We start from the raw sequence: 22,467 nt of genomic DNA on the forward strand, positions 1-22,467 counted from the left end.
CCCCGCACCTATACTTCCGGTTTATGACATCACACGCCGAAGCTGCGCCTGCTTCCGGCTTCTCGCACCTGAGACCCAGGTAAATAGAATTGAAATGGTTTAAATAGCGCGGATACCATAGAAGGAACATACTCACCTTGAGAAAGACACCTTTGTTTGTCGGAACGCGTGGGCTTCCACACTCCCTCATATACTGGCTGCACCGCTGCTCTAAGGGACCAGGGGGCGACCGCAAAGTGACTGTAGACGACTGTTTGGGGATAAGTATACGTTTTTCTCTCCCACTAAGTTGCTCTGGGCTAACCAATTGTGCACCCCGCACAGACACTATTGATTCAGAATTTTGGTGGTGCCAATAGGAACATCTCTGGAGATCTAACCCTGGTTATAGTTATAAATCTTTACATAACTGTATATGCATATTTGCCTTGTTTAAAATCTGTGGGCACAAGTGAATACTTACCGCAATATACTAGATACAGTCCCTCTCACTACATCCAGGATTACCAGTCCAGAGGCCCCATGATATAGACAACATTGGTATATGATCTCTCAATGCAGCATTATTGGAAGTTATAAATCGGTGCAAGATATTTTAAGGCCAGACTATATGTTTATATAAAGTAAATGTATTTCACATGTAATGGTGGATTTTGTAATAATGGAGCTATTTACTCATTGGAGTAATTTTAATTGTTTTTAAATTGTGTGTAGCATTTCCTTGTAGAAATAAAATTTGATACTTTATTGCAACAAAAATTCTTTTGTGGAGTTCCAACCTTGGTGGGCATGTGCTTTTTTCTTTCTTGAAATTTTGAGGTACACAATACATGCCCGGTAGTGAACCCATTTGTCTTATATGTGGTATCTTGGATGGTGCCCACTGAACTAGGTGTGTTTTTACACATACACACACACGTCCCTCCCTTGTACATTATTTGTCTGACGACCCTCAGAAATAATCTGAATTGATATTTGCTTCGCTTACTGTTCTATAATGAAAAAAACAACTTCTATCCCTTTAACTATATGACTCTTTCTCGCCCTAGAATGGACTTTTATAGAATTTCTAGGAAACCTGGAGGAACAACGAGGAACACTGAAGATCTCTGAGAAATGTCCGTATCATCCCGCTATCTGGATGACAGAGCCCGCTCCTCTTCCCCGGCCCTGGAGGCCATTATCGCTGACATAGCTCCAGGGCCATTGACCAAAAGTACAAGAAGATACAAACAGTCATAAAAAGTCACAACTATGGATTCCAGAGTCTGGGAGAAACTGAGAGGACTGGCCATTTAAATTATTGTGTCATGCCCCGCCCCCTCAGGTCTTGCCCTTGGCATTACACAGTGCAGCAGATGTGCCTGGAGGATCCCTTTAAGGACAAGTCATTGACATTAAGTAGCCTTATCTCTCGATTCAGGACCTTATTATTAGGGTGACTAATAAAAAGACAAGTCATAAACTGACTAGCCATCATGACTGCAGTATGGGTCCACATGGAAGGTCAGAAACACTCTGCAATATCTCTGCTTTCTGTCACTGAATTGGGACATGAGAGGCCGATATCCTTCTTGTTCTTGTTGTTTGGATTGTTACAGGTGAGAATCTGATACAATGTAGCAGCTCCTGCATCTGTGATACTTGAATCATAAGGGATTTTTTTGCTTTTTGACATAAAATGTTTCTATTTACAAACAACAAGCAGAGATGTGAAAACCATCAGAAGAATGTCCAAAAATGACCAAATTCCGTCCATTGCAGCAGAGTGTTTGCCTGCGGGCAGAACTTGTGTCTGTTTCTAGTCCTGGCACCATTAAGCTTCATCCTCAGCAGCAGATTGTCCATTGTCATCTTCGCACCTTGGTCGGCCGGACCTTGGTGAGACCAGAGCAGAAAGCAGCCACAGGCCGCAGGATTTCAGGCCTTGGTGCGGAGGGATTACAGGGGGCATTCACAGAAAGATTAACCATTCAATGCCAAGGAGGAGCAGTGCTCAGGAATGATGGGGGTGGTATATTCCATTGCTTGGACCAGGAAACTAAAAAATGATGGGACTGTGTTTAGATGGAGCATTATGTCAGCAGATTTACCAAAGCTACAAAGTGAATGTGAATCAGTGTGTGATAATTGTTGGGGATTTTGTGCAGTGTCGCACATATAAAAGCTGCCAGACAAAAGAACAACCGCTTCCGACTGTGATTTAGGACACCTATTGGTCACTGTGCAAAAAAAGTCATGATAAACGGCAGCGGCAAGAAACACTCCCCCTAGTGGCGGGTACAGAGATGCCCCTTGCAACAACAGTATTTGGGCCCCTGGCGTGAAGCAGAAAGTATCCCCTAAATACTTTATAAAACTCTTCCAGTAATTGCGAGAAATGAAACCCATTGGTCCCTTACATGAAATCTAGGACACCGTAGGAAACTGGTTTTATTTGGACAATGGACCCCTTAACCTACAGGGCCCCTCTACAACTGTACAGCCTCTATCAGCTGGATCCGGAAGACACTCTCCCCTATCAGCCTCCTCTCTTTAGATACCTGAATTGTTTTATGTTTTTTTTTTATATGTTACCATTATATGTTCATTTCAGCTGTTGTGTGTGCACACGAGGAATATCACAATTTCTGGTCGTTATAAGACTTGTATCCTGCATTTTTCACCAGTATTTTCCTCTGTGAGCTCTTATCTCTAATTTCTTAACCCAAACATGGGGGATTCCAGATTTACTGTCTCCATGAAATAAAACTCTTACTAGAAAACAACAGCATGGAAGAAAAAACACAGCAGTACTGCTCAGTGTAGCTGTGCATCCAGCTCCAGAGTGAGATAAAACACTTACTAGAAGACAACAGCATGTAGGAAATTATGCAGGAGACTGGTCAGTGTAGCAGTGAATGAAGCTCAGGAGTGAGATAAAATACTTGAAAGCAACAGTATGGAGGACATTATACAACAGTACTGGGCAGTGTAGCTGGAAATTCATCTGAGATAAAACACTTACTAGAAAGCAGCTGCAGCAAATCCTGTTTTGGGCAGTATGGGTCTCTCTCTGTCTTTTTTTCCCTAGACCTTCCCCCTCCTCTCCTAGATTTTGGTAACTGTAGCCTGACCCCAAGGACAGCTGAGAGTCTGTTGTGTCTTAAGACAGATATTAGCAGTTTTCAAGAGTGAATGATGCGTTCAGGAGAAGTGGCTCATAAGTGGAGAAAGAAGCAGATTTCTCTGATAAAATATATTCTAAAGTTTCTCCTTTAGTCTTATTCCATTAATTTATGTAGTTTATTTAGAGTACAGCCACCATTTAAGTGCAAAGTTGTGAATTTTGTCAATTTACTTGATTTCTATATTATGTTGAATCAGTCAAAAAATGCTAAAATATTTAGAATGAAGAGTCCTAATTCTAAATATTTTTCTTTCCACTGGCTAACACGGTACCAAGATGTATATATCTCCTGTATCAAAAAATACTACTCGCTTGTTATTTTGTTTCTCAGTTTTATATGTATCACTTTTGAGAGTATTGATATTTTGAAGTTGTTTTCATGGTGACATTTAGAATTTTTCAGGCTCCGAGCACTTTGTTACAGCTCCACGTAAGATTTATTATACAGGTGAAATGCAGGCTATGTTTACATGTTGTGTTTTTGCTGTTGTTTTTTTTTATTTTTTTTATGCCAAGTATAAGCTGCAAAGCAGGTTTTGCTTGTTTTTTTGCTTAGGTTTTGCTGCGTTTTTGTCAGCATACATTTGTCTCTTGTGCATGCTGATAAAGTTTAGTGCTTTAAAAAAAATCTCATTCAACTTCATTAGGTTTTTCACTTAGAGCAAAAACAGCAAAAAGGCAGAGGTTTACCTGTCCAGGCCTCCAAACAACTGCACTGCAGTGGACCCATGAGGTTAAGATGGCGGCTACTAGGCTGTTAACCTGGATGCTGTGCATCTCCATTGTGTGAACAGCGCCTCATGCAGTCTTTTATGTGCAGTAATGTGCCACGCAGCCGCCCCCTCCATTAGTTAGTGAGCGGTTGCCTCATCGTATTCTTGCACCTGTGTTGCTGCCATCTAAACCACATGGGTCCACTGCATCCTGATAGTGCGTTTGTTTGGAGGCCTGGGCAGGTAAAGATTTCTGCCTTGTTGCTGTTTTTTTTTCAAAATTTTTGGAGGATCTCTGAATCCTCTTTTTGCGCTCTAAATGAAAACAGAAATAGCACAGCAAAACCTGATCCCTGCGTTTTTTTTTTTGCTGAGTTTTTTTGCTTATTGCTTTCAATGGGTGAAAGACGCTTGAAAAACCCCCACTAAGGCTATGTGCACTCGCTGCGGAATGGTGTGCGGATTTTTCCGCACTGATTTTGGTAAATCCGCACTGTGGAATTACCTCGGTTTTGTGTGCGGATTTCACCTGCGGTTTTACACCTGCGGATTCCTATTATGGAGCAGGTGTAACCCGCAGCGGAATCCGCACAAAGAATTGACATGCTGCGGAATGAACACGCAGCGTTTCCGAGCATTTTTTCCGCAGCATGTGCACTGCGAATTTACTGCGGAATTACCGCGGTTTTGTGTGCGGATTCCACCTGCGGTTTTTGTGCGGATTTCACCTGCGGTTTTACACCTGCGGATTCCTATTATGGAGCAGGTGTAAACCGCAGCGGAATCCGCACAAAGAATTGACCTGCTGCGGAATGAACACGCAGCGTTTCCGAGCGTTTTTTCCGCAGCACGTGCACTGTGGATTTTGGTTTACCTGGTACTGTGCACATGGCCTAACAGAAGTGACATGCTGCATTTTGCAAAAAAAAAAAAAACAAGTTCTTTGACAAAACAGTCGGAAAAAAAAAAAACCGAGGAGTGCATGACATTTCTGAAATCTCATAGATTTTGCTGGTATTGTGAAACGCAGCTGAAAATTTGCTTAAAAAAAAAAATCTGCAATGTGTGAACATAGCCTTAAGGTGAACCCCTGCGTCATACAGTGCTGCACACAGGCACAATATGGCGGCATGTGGAGCGACTATAGCGCATCGTACACAGGGGCGCAGTGTGCCCACGGGACGCTCATGGGGCCGAGAGGCAGTTTAGCCGAGGTCATCACACCGGCAGCCATTGGCCATGTAGAGGTAACTATGAAATCGCGCTCGACCTCTGACCCCGGTACACTGTATATTCTGGCTGATCTGTTTACAATCAATATTGTATAAATTGTTCAGATTTCTGACTTTCTCTTTCGCTGATCCGCCATGCACTGAATGCCTTTTACACTATTGTGGTACTACAGGTGCCAGCATGCCTGTGCATAAGCCAGATAGTAAAAGTTTACTGTTACATTGTATCACATCACATGCTGGGCCTCTGGGTCACATAATCTACAAAAGTTACAAAATGAAGCTAAAAAGTTACTTTTAGCTTTACTAAGGATTTAACCCCATATTTCCCCTGCCAAGGAATAGTGAATGGCCTCATGGCTGGAGCATGGGGGCAGGATGCTGGGTTTGTTGCCTGTATTGGTTGCACACTTGTCTGGTTGCTGGGTGGGACTGACTGTCCGGGGTTTAGGCGGTTAAACCAGTCGTCTGGCGGTAACTGTGCAGTGTCTGCTGCCTGCTGTCTATGCTAATGTAGGTCAGCCGGCGGCACTAGGACCGGCCCGGCCACCGCCTGCATCCAGTGAATAAAGTGCACAGGGGGTTAGTGTGGAGCCCCCCAGGACAGGGCGAGCAGATCATCCCGGCAGACATGGTCAGAGGGCGGCCCAGGAAGGACAGCATGATGGACACGGGCTCCCAGGTGCCCAGGTGCCCCCTGACCGAGCTGCTGGGCACTCAGGGGCAGGACATGGGGCACATCACTACTTTCCTGGACAATGTGCAGATCTTGCTGGAAGCTGCCAGTTACCTGGAGAGACTGGACCAAGACAGGAAAAGTAAGGCTGGAGGGGTCCGGGGTGTGAGAGAATGGGGGGCACAGTCCAGGGGCTGCAGAGAGACAAAGGATGGGGGTCTGAGTGCAGCCTGGTCCATTGTGCCTGGTGCCAGCCTGGCAGGAGATGGCAGGAGCAGGAGATGGCACTGAGCCATGAGCCTGCTGGAGGCCTGTGTGAGCCCGGACGGCAGAGGCTCCGGCTGCACAAAACTGCACAACTTTCATGGTTCTTCTTGTTCTTTTTTTTTTGTCCAGACAAAGAGCAGGCACCATCCCATTGTTAGCAGCCAGAACCTGCCAGCAGCAGCCCGGGCACTGGGCATGTGCCCCTGCAGCCACTATGTGCCCCCACATAAAGCACCGATCGCCCTCATATACAGTGCAGTGTATGTATGGTCTGTACATGTAACTGGTCCTGCACCTATGTATCTGTCCCCACATAAAGCACCGATCCCCCCCATATACAGTGCAGTGTATATATGTTCTGTGCATGTAACTGGTCCGGCACCTATGTATCTGTCCCCACATAAATCACCAATCCCCCCATATACAGTGCAGTGTATGTATGTTCTGTACATGTAACTGGTCCTGCACCTATGTATCTGTCCCCACATAAAGCACCGATCCCCCCCATATACAGTGCAGTGTATGTATGGTCTGTACATGTAACTGGTCCTGCACCTATGTATCTGTCCCCACATAAAGCACCGATCGCCCTCATATACAGTGCAGTGTATGTATGTTCTGTACATGTAACTGGTCCGGCACCTATGTATCTGTCCCCACATAAAGCACCGATCCCCCCCATATACAGTGCAGTGTATGTATGTTCTGTACATGTAACTGGTCCTGCACCTATGTATCTGTCCCCACATAAATCACCAATCCCCCCATATACAGTGCAGTGTATGTATGTTCTGTACATGTAACTGGTCCTGCACCTATGTATCTGTCCCCACATAAAGCACCGATCCCCCCCATATACAGTGCAGTGTATGTATGGTCTGTACATGTAACTGGTCCTGCACCTATGTATCTGTCCCCACATAAAGCACCGATCGCCCTCATATACAGTGCAGTGTATGTATGGTCTGTACATGTAACTGGTCCTGCACCTATGTATCTGTCCCCACATAAAGCACCGATCCCCCCCATATACAGTGCAGTGTATGTATGTTCTGTGCATGTAACTGGTCCGGCACCTATGTATCTGTCCCCACATAAAGCACCGATCCCCCCCCATATACAGTGCAGTGTATGTATGTTCTGTACATGTAACTGGTCCTGCACCTATGTATCTGTCCCCACATAAATCACCAATCCCCCCATATACAGTGCAGTGTATGTATGTTCTGTACATGTAACTGGTCCTGCACCTATGTATCTGTCCCCACATAAAGCACCGATCCCCCCCATATACAGTGCAGTGTATGTATGGTCTGTACATGTAACTGGTCCTGCACCTATGTATCTGTCCCCACATAAAGCACCAATCCCCCCATATACAGTGCAGTGTATGTATATTCTGTACATGTAACTGGTCCTGCACCTATGTATCTGTCCCCACATAAAGCACCAATCCCCCCCATATACAGTGCAGGGTATGTATGTTCTGTACATGTAACTGGTCCTGCACCTATGTATCTGTCCCCACATAAAGCACCAATCCCCCCCATATACAGTGCAGTGTATGTTCTGTACATGTAACTGGTCCTGCACCTATGTATCTGTCCCCACATAAAGCATCAATCCCCCCATATACAGTGCAGTGTATGTATGTTCTGTACATGTAACTGGTCCTGCACCTATGTATCTGTCCCCACATAAAGCACCGATTTCCCCCCATATACAGTGCAGTGTATATATGTTCTGTACAATTAACTGTTCCTGCCCCTATGTATCTGTCCCCACATAAAGCACCGATTCCCCCCCCCCCATATACAGTGAAGTGTATGTATGTTCTGTACATGTATCTGGTCCGGCACCTATGCATCTGTCCCCACATAAAGCAACGATCCCCCATATACAGTGCGCAGCTTCCCTGTATGTTCTGTACATGTAACTGGTCCTGCATCTATGTGTGATGTATCCTTACCATACATGAATGTTTGCCTCCTGCGCTGGTAAGATTTACACTTATGTCTACAGTCACCTCATATACAGCCATGTGCACTGACCCAGGTATAGAGCCTGCTCCTAAAGATTTACTGTATGATCTCCTACATATAAGTGTGTGATACTATGTGATCTGCTCCTACATGTGTGATACTATGTGATCTGATGTTATGTGTGCTTGCTGCTAGTATTTCCCCTTTCCTGTTTGCTCTGATACTATAGGTAACTCATCTATGGGTCATGGACACTACATGTGTCTATACTGTGTGAATTCTCTTATAGATGTGCTGTGTGCTGTATTCCCATGCGTATATACTGTGTGCATTCTCTTATAGATGTGCTGTATTCCCATGCGTATATACTGTGTGCATTCTCTTATAGATGTGCTGTATTCCCATGCGTATATACTGTGTGCATTCCCTTATAGATGTGCTGTATTCCCATGCGTATATACTGTGTGCATTCCCTTATAGATGTGCTGTATTCCCATGCGTATATACTGTGTGCATTCCCTTATAGATGTGCTGTATTCCCATGCGTATATACTGTGTGCATTCCCTTATAGATGTGCTGTATTCCCATGCGTATATACTGTGTGCATTCCCTTATAGATGTGCTGTATTCCCATGCGTATATACTGTGTGCATTCCCTTATAGATGTGCTGTATTCCCATGCGTATATACTGTGTGCATTCCCTTATAGATGTGCTGTATTCCCATGCGTATATACTGTGTGCATTCCCTTATAGATGTGCTGTATTCCCATGCGTATATACTGTGTGCATTCCCTTATAGATGTGCTGTATTCCCATGCGTATATACTGTGTGCATTCCCTTATAGATGTGCTGTATTCCCATGCGTATATACTTTATACCTTGTGCTGCATTCCCTTACAGATGTGCTGTTTGCCCCATACACTGGGGGGGGGGGGGGGGGGGGTGGGGTATTAGTCGGTATCTGGGGCATCAGGGCAGTGACTGTTCCTGGGGTTTATTGTCTACTGTGATGCCGGCACTGCACGTGTCATCAGGACACAATGAGCCCCCAGTGCCCGGAGGAGGGTGGTCCTGTGCCCGCGGGTGTAACTCTGCACCCCCACCTGGGGCAGAATGTATCCACGGGGCAGAAAGGTAGAGGCCAATGATCCCGAGGCCGGAGCTCCACATCCGAGAATGGGCCCCGCGGTCTGATCTTATTATTATAGGGCTACACGGTGTCTGCTCCCCAGGACGGACCACCATCATCCGCACATGGCATTGGGGGTCTCCAGTGAAGCCCCCTCTGCACAGCGCAGATACAGAACTTCATAAATAGCTTCTATATTCCACAAACTACTAAAGATCCCGGCTGGTCGCTGTTTAAGGTCGGTGACCGGGGGTCTCACCAGACAGAGGAGATTTCCCTCTGTGCCCCCCATCTGCACCTGTAGATTAACCCTTAGCAGTGACTGCTCCAGTGCAGCTGCACAGACCCCCACCCTCCCTGTCTGCGGTGGTACAAAGACCCCGTCTGTCCCCAGCATGTGGCTCCAATCCCGCGGCCATTGTGTCTGCAGACTCCTCTGCTCCAGAGTAAAGTGCAGCCCTTCTGCGGGTATATAGCTACATACTGGGGTATACAGGTGTATACTGGGGTCTATAGCTACAGACTGGTGTATACAGGTGTGTGTGTGTGTATATAGCTACATACTGGGGTATACAGGTGTATACTGGGGTATATAGCTACATACTGGGGTATACAGGTGTATACTGGGGTATATAGCTACAGACTGGTGTATACAGGTGTGTGTGTGTATATAGGTGTACACAGCTACATACTGGTCTGGTGTATACAGCTACAGACTGGTGTATACAGGTGTGTATATAGGTGTATACAGCTACATACTGGTGTATACTGGTCTGGTGTATATAGCTACAGACTGGTGTATACTGGTGTGTGTATATAGGTGTATACAGCTACATACTGGTGTATACTGGTCTGGTGTATATAGCTACAGACTGGTGTATACTGGTGTGTGTATATAGGTGTATACAGCTACATACTGGTGTATACTGGTCTGGTGTATACAGCTACAGACTGGTGTATACTGGTGTGTGTATATAGGTGTATACAGCTACATACTGGTGTATACTGGTCTGGTGTATATAGCTACAGACTGGTGTATACTGGTGTGTGTATATAGGTGTATACAGCTACATACTGGTGTATACTGGTCTGGTGTATATAGCTACAGACTGGTGTATACTGGTGTGTGTATATAGGTGTATACAGCTACATACTGGTGTATACTGGTCTGGTGTATATAGCTACAGACTGGTGTATACTGGTGTGTGTATATAGGTGTATACAGCTACATACTGGTGTATACTGGTCTGGTGTATATAGCTACAGACTGGTGTATACTGGTGTGTGTATATAGGTGTATACAGCTACATACTGGTGTATACTGGTCTGGTGTATATAGCTACAGACTGGTGTATACTGGTGTGTGTATATAGGTGTATACAGCTACATACTGGTGTATACTGGTCTGGTGTATACAGCTACAGACTGGTGTATACTGGTGTGTGTATATAGGTGTATACAGCTACAGACTGGTGTATACTGGTCTGGTGTATATAGCTACAGACTGGTGTATACTGGTGTGTGTATATAGGTGTATACAGCTACATACTGGTGTATACTGGTCTGGTGTATACAGCTACAGACTGGTGTATACTGGTGTGTGTATATAGGTGTATACAGCTACATACTGGTGTATACTGGTCTGGTGTATATAGCTACAGACTGGTGTATACTGGTGTGTGTATATAGGTGTATACAGCTACATACTGGTGTATACTGGTCTGGTGTATATAGCTACAGACTGGTGTATACTGGTGTGTGTATATAGGTGTATACAGCTACATACTGGTGTATACTGGTCTGGTGTATATAGCTACAGACTGGTGTATACTGGTGTGTGTATATAGGTGTATACAGCTACATACTGGTGTATACTGGTCTGGTGTATACAGCTACAGACTGGTGTATACTGGTGTGTGTATATAGGTGTATACAGCTACATACTGGTGTATACTGGTCTGGTGTATATAGCTACAGACTGGTGTATACTGGTGTGTGTATATAGGTGTATACAGCTACATACTGGTGTATACTGGTCTGGTGTATATAGCTACAGACTGGTGTATACTGGTGTGTGTGTATATAGGTGTATACAGCTACATACTGGTGTATACTGGTCTGGTGTATATAGCTACAGACTGGTGTATACTGGTGTGTGTATATAGGTGTATACAGCTACATACTGGTGTATACTGGTCTGGTGTATATAGCTACAGACTGGTGTATACTGGTGTGTGTATATAGGTGTATACAGCTACATACTGGTGTATACTGGTGTATACTGGTCTGGTGTATACAGCTACAGACTGGTGTATACTGGTGTGTGTATATAGGTGTATACAGCTACATACTGGTGTATACTGGTCTGGTGTATATAGCTACAGACTGGTGTATACTGGTGTGTGTATATAGGTGTATACAGCTACATACTGGTGTATACTGGTCTGGTGTATACAGCTACAGACTGGTGTATACTGGTGTGTGTATATAGGTGTATACAGCTACATACTGGTGTATACTGGTCTGGTGTATATAGCTACAGACTGGTGTATACTGGTGTGTGTATATAGGTGTATACAGCTACATACTGGTGTATACTGGTCTGGTGTATATAGCTACAGACTGGTGTATACTGGTGTGTGTATATAGGTGTATACAGCTACATACTGGTGTATACTGGTCTGGTGTATACAGCTACAGACTGGTGTATACTGGTGTGTGTATATAGGTGTATACAGCTACAGACTGGTGTATACTGGTGTGTGTATATAGGTGTATACAGCTACATACTGGTGTATACTGGTCTGGTGTATATAGCTACAGACTGGTGTATACTGGTGTGTGTATATAGGTGTATACAGCTACATACTGGTGTATACTGGTCTGGTGTATACAGCTACAGACTGGTGTATACTGGTGTGTGTATATAGGTGTATACAGCTACATACTGGTGTATACTGGTCTGGTGTATATAGCTACAGACTGGTGTATACTGGTGTGTGTATATAGGTGTATACAGCTACATACTGGTGTATACTGGTCTGGTGTATACAGCTACAGACTGGTGTATACTGGTGTGTGTATATAGGTGTATACAGCTACATACTGGTGTATACTGGTCTGGTGTATATAGCTACAGACTGGTGTATACTGGTGTGTGTATATAGGTGTATACAGCTACATACTGGTGTATACTGGTCTGGTGTATATAGCTACAGACTGGTGTATACTGGTGTGTGTATATAGGTGTATACAGCTACATACTGGTGTATACTGGTCTGGTGTATATAGCTACAGACTGGTGTATACTGGTGTGTGTATATAGGTGTATACAGCTACATACTGGTGTATACTGGTCTGGTGTATATAGCTACAGACTGGTGTATACTGGTGTGTGTATATAGGTGTATACAGCTACATACTGGTGTATACTGGTCTGGTGTATATAGCTACAGACTGGTGTATACTGGTGTGTGTATATAGGTGTATACAGCTACATACTGGTGTATACTGGTCTGGTGTATATAGCTACAGACTGGTGTATACTGGTGTGTGTATATAGGTGTATACAGCTACATACTGGTGTATACTGGTCTGGTGTATACAGCTACAGACTGGTGTATACTGGTGTGTGTATATAGGTGTATACAGCTACATACTGGTGTATACTGGTCTGGTGTATATAGCTACAGACTGGTGTATACTGGTGTGTGTATATAGGTGTATACAGCTACATACTGGTGTATACTGGTCTGGTGTATATAGCTACAGACTGGTGTATACTGGTGTGTGTATATAGGTGTATACAGCTACATACTGGTGTATACTGGTCTGGTGTATATAGCTACAGACTGGTGTATACTGGTGTGTGTATATAGGTGTATACAGCTACATACTGGTGTATACTGGTCTGGTGTATATAGCTACAGACTGGTGTATACTGGTGTGTGTATATAGGTGTATACAGCTACATACTGGTGTATACTGGTCTGGTGTATATAGCTACAGACTGGTGTATACTGGTGTGTGTATATAGGTGTATACAGCTACATACTGGTGTATACTGGTCTGGTGTATACAGCTACAGACTGGTGTATACTGGTGTGTGTATATAGGTGTATACAGCTACAGACTGGTGTATACTGGTCTGGTGTATATAGCTACAGACTGGTGTATACTGGTGTGTGTATATAGGTGTATACAGCTACATACTGGTGTATACTGGTCTGGTGTATACAGCTACAGACTGGTGTATACTGGTGTGTGTATATAGGTGTATACAGCTACATACTGGTGTATACTGGTCTGGTGTATATAGCTACAGACTGGTGTATACTGGTGTGTGTATATAGGTGTATACAGCTACATACTGGTGTATACTGGTCTGGTGTATATAGCTACAGACTGGTGTATACTGGTGTGTGTATATAGGTGTATACAGCTACATACTGGTGTATACTGGTCTGGTGTATATAGCTACAGACTGGTGTATACTGGTGTGTGTATATAGGTGTATACAGCTACATACTGGTGTATACTGGTCTGGTGTATACAGCTACAGACTGGTGTATACTGGTGTGTGTATATAGGTGTATACAGCTACATACTGGTGTATACTGGTCTGGTGTATATAGCTACAGACTGGTGTATACTGGTGTGTGTATATAGGTGTATACAGCTACATACTGGTGTATACTGGTCTGGTGTATATAGCTACAGACTGGTGTATACTGGTGTGTGTGTATATAGGTGTATACAGCTACATACTGGTGTATACTGGTCTGGTGTATATAGCTACAGACTGGTGTATACTGGTGTGTGTATATAGGTGTATACAGCTACATACTGGTGTATACTGGTCTGGTGTATATAGCTACAGACTGGTGTATACTGGTGTGTGTATATAGGTGTATACAGCTACATACTGGTGTATACTGGTGTATACTGGTCTGGTGTATACAGCTACAGACTGGTGTATACTGGTGTGTGTATATAGGTGTATACAGCTACATACTGGTGTATACTGGTCTGGTGTATATAGCTACAGACTGGTGTATACTGGTGTGTGTATATAGGTGTATACAGCTACATACTGGTGTATACTGGTCTGGTGTATACAGCTACAGACTGGTGTATACTGGTGTGTGTATATAGGTGTATACAGCTACATACTGGTGTATACTGGTCTGGTGTATATAGCTACAGACTGGTGTATACTGGTGTGTGTATATAGGTGTATACAGCTACATACTGGTGTATACTGGTCTGGTGTATATAGCTACAGACTGGTGTATACTGGTGTGTGTATATAGGTGTATACAGCTACATACTGGTGTATACTGGTCTGGTGTATACAGCTACAGACTGGTGTATACTGGTGTGTGTATATAGGTGTATACAGCTACAGACTGGTGTATACTGGTGTGTGTATATAGGTGTATACAGCTACATACTGGTGTATACTGGTCTGGTGTATATAGCTACAGACTGGTGTATACTGGTGTGTGTATATAGGTGTATACAGCTACATACTGGTGTATACTGGTCTGGTGTATACAGCTACAGACTGGTGTATACTGGTGTGTGTATATAGGTGTATACAGCTACATACTGGTGTATACTGGTCTGGTGTATATAGCTACAGACTGGTGTATACTGGTGTGTGTATATAGGTGTATACAGCTACATACTGGTGTATACTGGTCTGGTGTATACAGCTACAGACTGGTGTATACTGGTGTGTGTATATAGGTGTATACAGCTACATACTGGTGTATACTGGTCTGGTGTATATAGCTACAGACTGGTGTATACTGGTGTGTGTATATAGGTGTATACAGCTACATACTGGTGTATACTGGTCTGGTGTATATAGCTACAGACTGGTGTATACTGGTGTGTGTATATAGGTGTATACAGCTACATACTGGTGTATACTGGTCTGGTGTATATAGCTACAGACTGGTGTATACTGGTGTGTGTATATAGGTGTATACAGCTACATACTGGTGTATACTGGTCTGGTGTATATAGCTACAGACTGGTGTATACTGGTGTGTGTATATAGGTGTATATAGCTACAGACTGGTGTATACTGGTCTGGTGTATACAGCTACAGACTGGTGTATACTGGTGTGTGTATATAGGTGTATACAGCTACATACTGGTGTATACTGGTCTGGTGTATATAGCTACAGACTGGTGTATACTGGTGTGTGTATATAGGTGTATACAGCTACATACTGGTGTATACTGGTCTGGTGTATATAGCTACAGACTGGTGTATACTGGTGTGTGTATATAGGTGTATATAGCTACAGACTGGTGTATACTGGTCTGGTGTATATAGCTACAGACTGGTGTATACTGGTGTGTGTGTATATAGGTGTATACAGCTACATACTGGTGTATACTGGTCTGGTGTATATAGCTACAGACTGGTATATACTGGTGTGTGTATATAGGTGTATACAGCTACATACTGGTGTATACTGGTCTGGTGTATATAGCTACAGACTGGTGTATACTGGTGTGTGTATATAGGTGTATATAGCTACAGACTGGTGTATACTGGTCTGGTGTATACAGCTACATACTGGTGTATACTGGTGTACAGGAGGAGCACAGTCTGCTCTGCTTCCACTTTAGGAATCTTTGGAGCTCCCTGTTCTGTCACTTTCCACCAACAAATCTCCAGAACATGTTGCCGTCCTCTAATCTCAGTGCTCTAGAACCAGTCATTAGTCCCCTCTGTTCTTGGGAAAGCTGGGTGCTGATGTCTCCCGGGCGGGTCTCCTGCTGCCCCTCATCTCTGCCTTCAGTCCCGCTGACATCTTTGTCTCCTCGTCCCTATGGGTCACTTTCCACGGATGGACTGGGCCGAGTCGTCTGTAGAATCGCTTCCTCATCGCTCTGAAGTTACAGAACATTTATTAGACCCCCCCATCTCGCTGACTGCACATGGAACGTTCCGCCCGCACTTGTTACATTGTATCAGCGGTCACGTGTCCCGGCCCCGCACTAGTCTCAGGTGCTCCCGCAGCATCACGCGACCTGCACTTCCTCTCCGCACACGTGGTTTCCACATGGAGCCAATCGCTGGTTTTCTATTGGCTATCTGTCAAGAAAGGCAGGACCAGGTATTAACTGTCCACCAATCAGAGCGCCGCCGACTCTGTGATGTAGGCGGTTGCCGGGCTCAGCAGAGGGGCGGGACCTGATTGTTCTCTGGGCTGATGACATCATCCTCTTGTCTTAAAGCGACAGGACTTATTTGCTGTGGACAAAAGACTTGTGAGGGGGCGACCTCTTGTCACTGTGCTCGGTCATATGGGGTGAGGGGGGCAGGCTCTGTAGTGGTGGAGCTGGAGAGGCCTCCAAAAAAGTGAATTGCTTTTACCAACCCGGATAATCATTTTTAAGTGGAAAAAAAAATAATAAAAAAAATAAGTGTGTATGTGTATATATATATATATATATATTTTATTTGTGATATCGTTCTAATAGATGATAGAGTAGATCAGAAGGATTCTCGGGGCCCTGGTTCACTGGTTCTGCTGCCATTTTTGTGGTCCATGGGCCTCTGATTCTTTTGCTACCTTCTTCGGCTCTTCTGATTCGTAGGTCCAGCATGATGTCATCTGTGAATCCCCCCCGCAGTGATGACATCACCCTGGACCTACTAATCAGAAGAGGCTCAGAGCAAGGAGGACAAGATCTGGTGGCCATTGACTACCAAAATGGCCACTAACCCGAGGCCCTGAGAATCTTTTTGGTCAACCCTGATGACTAGATGGACATACAAAAAATAATACGCTGTGGTAAGGACGGATGCAACAGTCCTCCTATAATATGGAGCAAAACTGGGAGAGATCCATGTCCCAGATATAAGGGTGGATTGGATCGGCCCATCTCGGGGCCGCCGGGGTCACTGCTGCCTCTATCCCCCTATAGCTACTGGCCGGGATGAGAAAGGCTGCAGGAAGAACACAGATGTTGCTGTTGGATTTGCACTTATTGTTTTCACTTATGGGAGTAGAATTGCGTTTTTTGTTTTTTTTTTTATATTGGAGAGGACAGACCAATAAATTGGCCGTCATGACTGGGCTTTTGGTGACCTGTCGGACATTTTAAGCCAATGGATTTTGCAAAATGTATTGGACAAGCATGTCAGAAACTCTGAACTCTCCAGAATGTTCCACTAGTAGTAATAATAATAATCTTTTTTATTTTTATATAGTGCTAACATATTCCGCAGCACTTTACAGGTTGCACACATTATCATCGCTGTCCCCGATGGGGCTCACAATCTATATTCCCTATCAGTATGTCTTTGGAATGTGGGAGGAAACCGGAGAACCCGGAGGAAACCCACGCAAACAAGGAAAGAACATACAAACTCCTTGCAGATGTTGTCTTTGGTGGGATCTGAACCCAGGACTCCAGCGCTGCAAGGTTGCAGTGCTAACCACTGAGCCTCCATACAGTGCTAACCACTGAGCCTCCATACGGTGCTAACCACTGAGCCTCCATACGGTGCTAACCACTGAGCCTCCGTACGGTGCTAACCACTGAGCCTCCGTACGGTGCTAACCACTGAGCCTCCGTACGGTGCTAACCACTGAGCCTCCGTACGGTGCTAACCACTGAGCCTCCGTACGGTGCTAACCACTGAGCCACCGTACGGTGCTAACCACTGAGCCACCGTACGGTGCTAACCACTGAGCCTCCGTACGGTGCTAACCACTGAGCCTCCGTACGGTGCTAACCACTGAGCCTCCGTACGGTGCTAACCACTGAGCCTCCGTACGGTGCTAACCACTGAGCCTCCGTACGGTGCTAACCACTGAGCCTCCGTACGGTGCTAACCACTGAGCCTCCGTACGGTGCTAACCACTGAGCCTCCGTACGGTGCTAACCACTGAGCCTCCGTACGGTGCTAACCACTGAGCCTCCGTACGGTGCTAACCACTGAGCCTCCGTACGGTGCTAACCACTGAGCCACCATACAGTGCTAACCACTGAGCCACCGTGCTGCCACCACTTGTAAATGATATATTGAGCGGCAACTGATCCTAGAGGCAGAATATTGTTCTTGTGTCTATAAGCAGTGATGTGCCCTCAGTGTATCCGGTTCAGATTACTAATACTGACCTACAAAGCCATCCACAACCAGTCCCCTCCCTATATCTCTGAACTAATCTCTCGATATCTTCCATCACGTGATCTCCGGTCCTCCCAAAGACCTCCTTCTCTCCTCCACACTTATTCGCTCCTCATCCAACCACCTCCAAGACTTCTCCCGAATATCCCCCATCCTCTGGAATTCTTTGCCCCAACACGTCCGACTATCAACCACATTCGGATCCTTCAGATGGAACCTGAAAACCCACCTCTTCAGGAAAGCCTACAGCCTGCGCTGACCCCGCTGTCTCCTCACCAACACCGGAGCTCCTGCAACCCTCAACCTATTGTCTCCTTCCCCACCATCCTGTAGAATGTAAGCCCCCAAGGGCAGGGTCCTCGCCCCTCTGTATCAGTCCGTCATTGTTAGTTTGTTTACTGTATGTGATATCTGTAATTTGTATGTAACCCCTTCTCATGTACAGCACCATGGAATCAATGGTGACATATAAATAAATAATAATAATAATATGCCGCTACACCAATGCCTCTGCCCTGTGCCAGTCATTGCACTGGTTACCCATCCAATCCAGAATTCAATATAAACTCCTCACTCTCACCCACAAAGCGCTCCATGGCTCAGCACCACCCTACATCTCTTCCCTGGTCTCAGCCCACCACCCTACCTGTGCCCTCTGCTAATTACCTAAGATTAACATTCTCAATAATCCGAACCTCCCACTCCCGTCTCCAAAGACTTCTCACGTGCTGCACCAGTTCTTTGGAATGCACTACCCAGGACACTTCGACCCCAATAATCACAGCTTTAAGCGTGCCCTAAAAACACATTTCTTCAGACTGGCCTACCCCCTCAACGCATTTATCTAACTATTCATACAATACCCCTCTGTGCTGTACTTTTATACATACTGGTTGGTTACTGGTTCCTGCAGTGTTACATGAACATCCTATTTATTACATTGATGGCTGCACCGTACGATGAAAGCAATTGTTACCATCCACCTCTCGTGTCTCCCCTTTATCCTATAGATTGTAGCTGTGAGCAGGGTCCTCATTCCTCTTGGTATCTGCTGATCTATGTGATTATTGTTATTCTGTAATGTCTTTATTGTCTGAGTCAGTCCCCCTCTAAAATGTAAAGCGCTGCGGAATATGTTGGCGATATAGAAATAAAATGATTAGTATTATTATGAATTCTAGAGATGATGAGATATATGTGGAGGACCTTGGTGCAGCCGCCGCCTTGGCAGCCATTGTGCCGAGCCTGCTGATCAGGAGACACCAGGATTCCAGCACTTCGGCCTCATTCACATGCGATTTTTCCGTGTTTTCCGTGATGTTCGCACTCGCACCTGTGACAGCCTATGTGGACATTCACGTGTCTGATTTTTCTCTGTTTTTTCCTTTGGACTGTGCAGTCTGGAGAAAATATTGGAGACGTCCAATTTTGATCCAATACAAGTCCGTGAAAATAAATTGTACTGCACTCAGATGACGTCCGCGTGCGGTGCGATTTTCATGAACTGTCAGAATGAAGAAGGTGGAGAAATAGTTTTTTTTTTTTTTTTTTTTTTTCTCCATGTATGAGAAAGTCAGATGACACTCGGCCCACACTCTGATTAAACTCAAACTTTAATCAAAATAATTGATCCGATTTTCTCGAGGGAAAAAAAAAATCTGACATCTGAATGAGATTTCCAGAGGCCACAGACCACCCTACCAATATGGCTGCTGGCTCCTCGGGGTCCGGGGAATCTTTTCGATCGCGTCTATTATGTTGTTCTGCTGTAATAGTAAATAGGTTTTCTCATCCCTCCAAAAGACCCCGCGGACCCCCAGTCTGCACAATCTCATGGTTCCTCTTTAGCTGAAGCCTCCTGACCTGCTTGAGATCATTTGTGACCTTCTCACCTCACTTCCCCTTACGTCCAACTTCCCAATTTGTAGTTTTAAAAAATGAAAGAAAAACCTAAGGCTGTGTGCACACGTTTAGGAATTTTTGCGTTTTATTTGCGTTTTTCGCTATAAAAACGCTCACATTAAGCATCCTATTTTTTTTTAGAATGCATTCCGCATTTTTTGTGCACATGTTGCGTTTATTTTCCGCGGCAGAATCGCATTCCGGAAAAAAACAGCAGCATGTTCATTAACCCCTTTCTGACATCAGACGTACTATCCCGTCGAGGTGGGGTGTGCCCGTATGACCACCGACGGGATAGTACGTCATAGCGATCGGCCGCGCTCACGGGGGGAGTGCGGCCGGGTGTCAGCTGACTATCACAGCTGACATCCGGCACAATGTGCCAGGAGCGGTCACGGACCGCTTCCGGCACATTAACCCCCGGCACACTGCGATCAAACATGATCGCGGTGTGTCGGCAGTATAGGGAAGCCTCGCGCAGGGAGGGGGCTCCCTGCGGGCTTCCCTGAGACCCCTACAGCAACGCGATGTGATCGCGTTGCTGCGATGGTCTCTTACCTCCTCCTTCTCCCTGCAGGCCCGGATCCAAGATGGCCGTGGCATCCGGATCCTGCAGGGAGGTGGCTTACCAAGTGTCTGCTCAGAGCAGGCGCCGTAAAGCCAGGAGAAGTGCACGTCAGATCGCTGATCGACACAATGCACAGCAAAGTGTCAGATCAGCGATCTTATGCTACAACACATGATGCCCCCCCCCCCCCCTCCCGGGGGGGCAATGTTATAGTGTAAAAAAAAAAATCACGTGTAAGAAATTTTTTTAAAAAAAATTCCCCCCCCCCCCCAAAAAAAAAAAGTATTGTTCCTATAAATACATTTCTTTATCTAAATAAAAAAAAAACAATAAAAGTACACATATTTAGTATCGCCATGTCCGTAACAGCCCGACCTATAAAACTGTCCTGCTAGTTAACCCCTTCAGTGAATGCGGTAAAAAAAGCAAAAAAAAACAAACAAAAAAAAACCAACGCTTTATTATCATACCGCCAAACAAAAAGTGGAATAACACGCGATCAAAAAGACAGATATAAATAACCATGGTACCGCTGAAAACGTCATCTTGTCCTGCAAAAAACGAGCCGCCATACAGCAACATCAGCACAAAAATAAAAAAGTTATAGTCCTCAGAATAAAGCGATGCAAAAATAATTATTTTTTCTATAAACTAGTTTTTATCGTATAAAAAGCGCCAAAACATAAAAAAATGATATAAATGAGATATCGCTGTAATCGTACTGACCCGAAGAATAAAACTGCTTTATCAATTTTACCAAACGTGGAACGGTATAAACGCTTCCCCCAAAATAAATTCATGAATAGCTGGTTTTTGGTCATTCTGCCTCACAAAAATCAGAATAAAAAGCGATCAAAAATTGTCACGTGCCTGAAAATGTTACTAATAAAAACGTCAACTCGTCCCGCAAAAAACAAGACCTCACATGACTCTGTGGACCAAAATATGGAAAAATTATAGCTCTCAAAATGTGGTAATGCAAAAAATATTTTTTGCAATAAAAAGCGTCTTTCAGTGTGTGACAGCTGCCAATCATAAAAATCCGCTAAAAAACCCGCTATAAAAGTAAATCAAACCCGCCGTCATCAGCCCCTTAGTTAGGGAAAAATTAAAAAAATGTATTTATTTCCATTTTCCCGCTAGGGTTAGGGCTAGGGCTAGGGTTAGGGCTAGGGTTTGGATTACATTTACGGTTGGGATTAGGGTCAGGGGTGTAGTTAGGGTTAGGGGTGTGTTTGGATTAGGGTTTCAGTTATAATTGGGGGGGTTTCCACTGTTTAAGCACATCAGGCGTCCGATCTCAATTCCAGCTAATTCTGCGTTGAAAAAGTAAAACAGTGCTCCTTCCCTTCCGAGCTCTCCCGTGCGCCCAAACAGGGGTTTACCCCAACATATGGGGTACCAGCGTACTCAGGACACATTGGACAACAACTTTTGGGGTCCAATTTCTCCTGTTACCCTTGGGAAAATACAAAACTGGGGGCTAAAAAATAATTTTTGTGGGAAAAAAAAGATTTTTTATTTTCACGGCTCTGCGTTATAAACTGTAGTGAAACGCTTGGGGGTTCAAAGTTCTCACAACACATGTAGATAAGTTCTTTGGGGGGTCTAGTTTCCAATATGGGGTCACTTGTGGGGTGTTTCTACTGTTTAGGTACATTA

The 22,467-nt window shown here is 44.7% G+C and overlaps 1 protein-coding gene across 1 annotated transcript in view; it reads left to right on the forward strand.

Annotated features, from left to right (window-relative positions):
* The first annotated feature begins 5,716 nt into the window (after positions 1-5,716).
* The window catches only part of MXI1 (MAX interactor 1, dimerization protein), a 38,085-nt gene continuing 21,334 nt past the window's right edge, over positions 5,717-22,467 (forward strand). The window contains exon 1 of the mRNA XM_069754272.1: positions 5,717-5,932. Within this exon, the coding sequence (XP_069610373.1) occupies positions 5,746-5,932 (187 nt within the window). The 5' untranslated portion in view covers positions 5,717-5,745. The remainder of the gene's footprint in view (positions 5,933-22,467) is intronic.

Source organism: Ranitomeya imitator, chromosome 2 (assembly GCF_032444005.1).
Source record: "Ranitomeya imitator isolate aRanImi1 chromosome 2, aRanImi1.pri, whole genome shotgun sequence".
NCBI classification, from domain to species: Eukaryota; Metazoa; Chordata; class Amphibia; order Anura; family Dendrobatidae; genus Ranitomeya; species Ranitomeya imitator.